Source organism: Nansenia antarctica (genome assembly GCF_963989245.1).
Source record: "Nansenia antarctica genome assembly, chromosome: 13".
Classification (NCBI taxonomy): domain Eukaryota; kingdom Metazoa; phylum Chordata; class Actinopteri; order Argentiniformes; family Microstomatidae; genus Nansenia; species Nansenia antarctica.
The window spans coordinates 19,891,048-19,894,316 of NC_137683.1; the positions used below are offsets into that span (position 1 = coordinate 19,891,048).

The 3,269-nt window shown below is 50.2% G+C and overlaps 1 protein-coding gene across 1 annotated transcript in view; it reads right to left on the reverse strand.

Annotated features, from left to right (window-relative positions):
- Positions 1–2,337: 2,337 nt before the first annotated feature.
- slc3a2a (solute carrier family 3 member 2a) overlaps positions 2,338–3,269 on the reverse strand; it is a gene marked incomplete at both ends in the record, with an annotated part of 5,933 nt that continues 5,001 nt past the window's right edge. Inside the window, 3 exons of the mRNA XM_080544064.1 lie at positions 2,338–2,688; positions 2,828–2,896; positions 3,177–3,269. The exon at positions 3,177–3,269 is cut by the window's right edge and continues 107 nt beyond it. Of these exons, the coding sequence (XP_080400190.1) occupies positions 2,338–2,688; positions 2,828–2,896; positions 3,177–3,269 (513 nt within the window). The remainder of the gene's footprint in view (positions 2,689–2,827; positions 2,897–3,176) is intronic.

Consider the following 3,269-nt stretch of genomic DNA (forward strand, 5'->3'; position numbering starts at 1 on the left):
TTCTGAGGGCTCTAACATTCCATACAGTGTATGTTCCTACCCACTGGAAAAAGCCCCTCAGATTTCAGTAAAAAAAGAACTGGCACCACCGTATTATCATGATCAAAATTCGGCTTATTTATCATGTGACTTGATATGATGACTCGTGATGTGATAACTTTCGTTGTTTGGTACCTGTACTGTAGCAATGACAATAAAGTCCATTCATTCATTCATAACCTACAGCAAACCCGAGGTAAACCTCAGTGTTACTGGTTCATAATGAAATGTGTTCAGCTTTGACAGCTTCGTAACCATGACGAATGACATATTATGGGTTGACCATGTGGTAACCCTATATGAGTGGTTGTCGATGGTAACAGGAAACACAAGGTGATGAGCCGCGCCTACGTGTGGCGTTGGGAAAGTTCTCTCACACACACACACACACACACACGACAGACACAGGACTGGGGACTCATAGTGAGAGTCGTCAGGTGTTAAGCACCTTGATTGTGGCAGAACCACCTGTCTGTCTGAGATGATGAGATAGAGATCATATCACACACACATACTCTTACACATACCCCTACACTCAGACAAACACACACACACACTTACACATACACAGACACACACACGCGATATAGACATGGGTTCACATCAAGCTCAGTGACATACTTTAACACACCTGTACCTCATCTGCCCCAGGGCATAACTGAACTCATGTGGCATTGGGCCAACGAGACACACTGATATGAAACACACCAGCATCTTTATTGTAGACACGTCGCTCACGCACGCACACAAAATGGGACAGAGACACGCACACACACAAAATGGGACAGAGACACACGCACACACACACAAAATGGGACAGACACGCACACACGCACACGCACACACACACAAAATGGGACAGAGACACACGCACACACACACAAAATGGGACAGAGACACGCACACACGCACACACGCACACAAAATGGGACAGAGACAGAGGCAACACTAGTCAGGACTTGAGTTTATTTATTTCCTCCATTTGTAGATGAAGTCAGAACAGCCGATCAGTATTACTGCCTATGGTCTGGGTCCGACCCGGAGCCCAGGTATTACTACCTAGCCTAGCGTTCTGGTTTAATGCTAGAACAGTATAACTAGCTTTCTGGTTTAATACTATTGTACCACAGTATTACACTGCCGCGCATTGAGAGACCCAACCAACAGTTTCACATTGAATTCACAGAGACAGACCATGTCACTTTCCAAACATTTCAAACTTAATATTCATAAAACATAAAAAATAATTTAAAAAAAAGCCTCAAAATCTAAATCTAAAGTGATTTTGATCAACTGGAATGTATTAACAAACAGTTGGAAAATGTCTCTTCTCTCCCTTCCGTCACGGACGTGACAAGAAAACAAAGTACCGTCATGTGACCTGGGCACATCACTTCACTGTCCTTTTGTTCACCCTAGCACGGTTGCAGCTAACTTCTTAGCGTCTTATCATTGTGTTCACCCTAGCGGTTGAAGCTAGCATCTTAGCATCTCATCCTTTTGTTCACCCTAGCAGTTGAAGCTAGCATCTTAGCCTCTCCGTCAAATGTAGAACTAATCATTTCCTCTTGTGGAAATGTACTTTCTGGTCTGGGTTTTTCCTCTGTGCTGTCTCCATCCTTCTCTGTGCGCTGAGTTAGCTAACAGTCTTCAGCTGTGGTCTAAGCCCGCTGTTGGTCCTCATCTAGTCCTCTCCCCTAGGCCTGGCAGCTACACTAATACTGTGTGTAATACTCTAGGGGCTGGTTTCACAGACAAGGCGGCTTAAAGTCTCGCCTTGGACGAAATCACACTTGCAATGGAAAATCTCCATTGAGGATGCTTTTTAGTCTGGGATCAGGCTTCATCCTTCCTTGTCTGTCAAACAGCGCTGTGTTCTGGAGGTAGGAATCAGAGGACGAGGCTCCTAGTAAGACATGGAAAGGTTTGAGGACCCCGTTCACGGTCCTGTGACACTATCTGCACGATCTGGTTAGATGCCAAACTACATTTCGTTGTCTGGTACTTGTACTCTGTCAGTGACAATAAAGTTGAATCTAATCTAATCTATCCGTCCTCCGATTTCTACCCCCCCCCAACCAGCCTCCCCTGGTTCTGTACATTCTACTCCCTGGGGGGTATTCCATCAACATCGCGACTAAGGCTGGACTTTTTTTCTTTTATAAATCTAAATCAAAATAAACCTGGATTGTCCTTTAGCGTCGTTGATGGAACACCCTCCCTGGTGTTCTAATTAATCTTGTCCTGTTCTAGTCCCTGTCCCCCCCTGGCCCGGCCCACAAGTCCCCTGGGTCCCCGCTACCCTGGGAAGGGGAAGGTGAGCAGCACGGCCTGGCCCGGGCCCAGGGTGAGCCCCTCCAGTGAGACACTGCTGTCCGCCGCCAACGTCTCGGGGTCAGAGGTCATCTTGACCTTGGCCTGGGCCGGCAGGGGTGCGTCGGGGTGCTCGGCGAGAGCCAGCGTGACGGACGACGTGCCCCAGTTCACGGCCGTCAGGTAGCGCTCGCTCTGGTCCCACAGACGCAGGAAAGCCTGGGAGGAGGAGGAAGCGTGCAGGGGGAAGTAGTCCCCGTGGAGGAGGGAGCGCTCCTTACCCCGCAGGTCGCTCAGCGTCTTGAACCACTGACGGCACGCGTGTCTGTCCTTCCCCTGGGGAGGGGGAAAGAGGGGGAGGGAGAGTTTCGGGGGTGAGGAGAGATAAACAATGAGACATAGCCCAACTAACAAATACCTACGTATGTGTGTGTGTGTGTGTCTGTAATGTGCCACCAGGGGTCAGTGTTCCTACCTCTGCTGTCTCAGTAGGCTCCTCCTCTGAGTCCCACGGCATCACAGCAGCAGAGGTGGAGTTGGAGTCCTGACAGAGAGGAAAGGGTTAACACAGACACACACAGAGAGAGAGAGAGAGAGACATACAGAGAGAGAACACACACTTTCACCAACACCTGTCACACACACACGCATGCACGCACGCACGCACGCACGCACGCACGCACGCACGCACGCACGCACGCACGCACGCACGCACGCACGCACGCACGCACGCACGCACGCACGCACACACACACACACACACACACACACACACACACACACACACACACACACACCTCTTCCCACCCACCCCCCTCCCTCACCTGTAGTCCTATCTCGTCCCCGTAGGTGAAGACGGGGGTCCCGGGGAGGGTGAAGAGCAGCAGCTGGTACAGCCTGGTGAGGCCGGGGGCCGT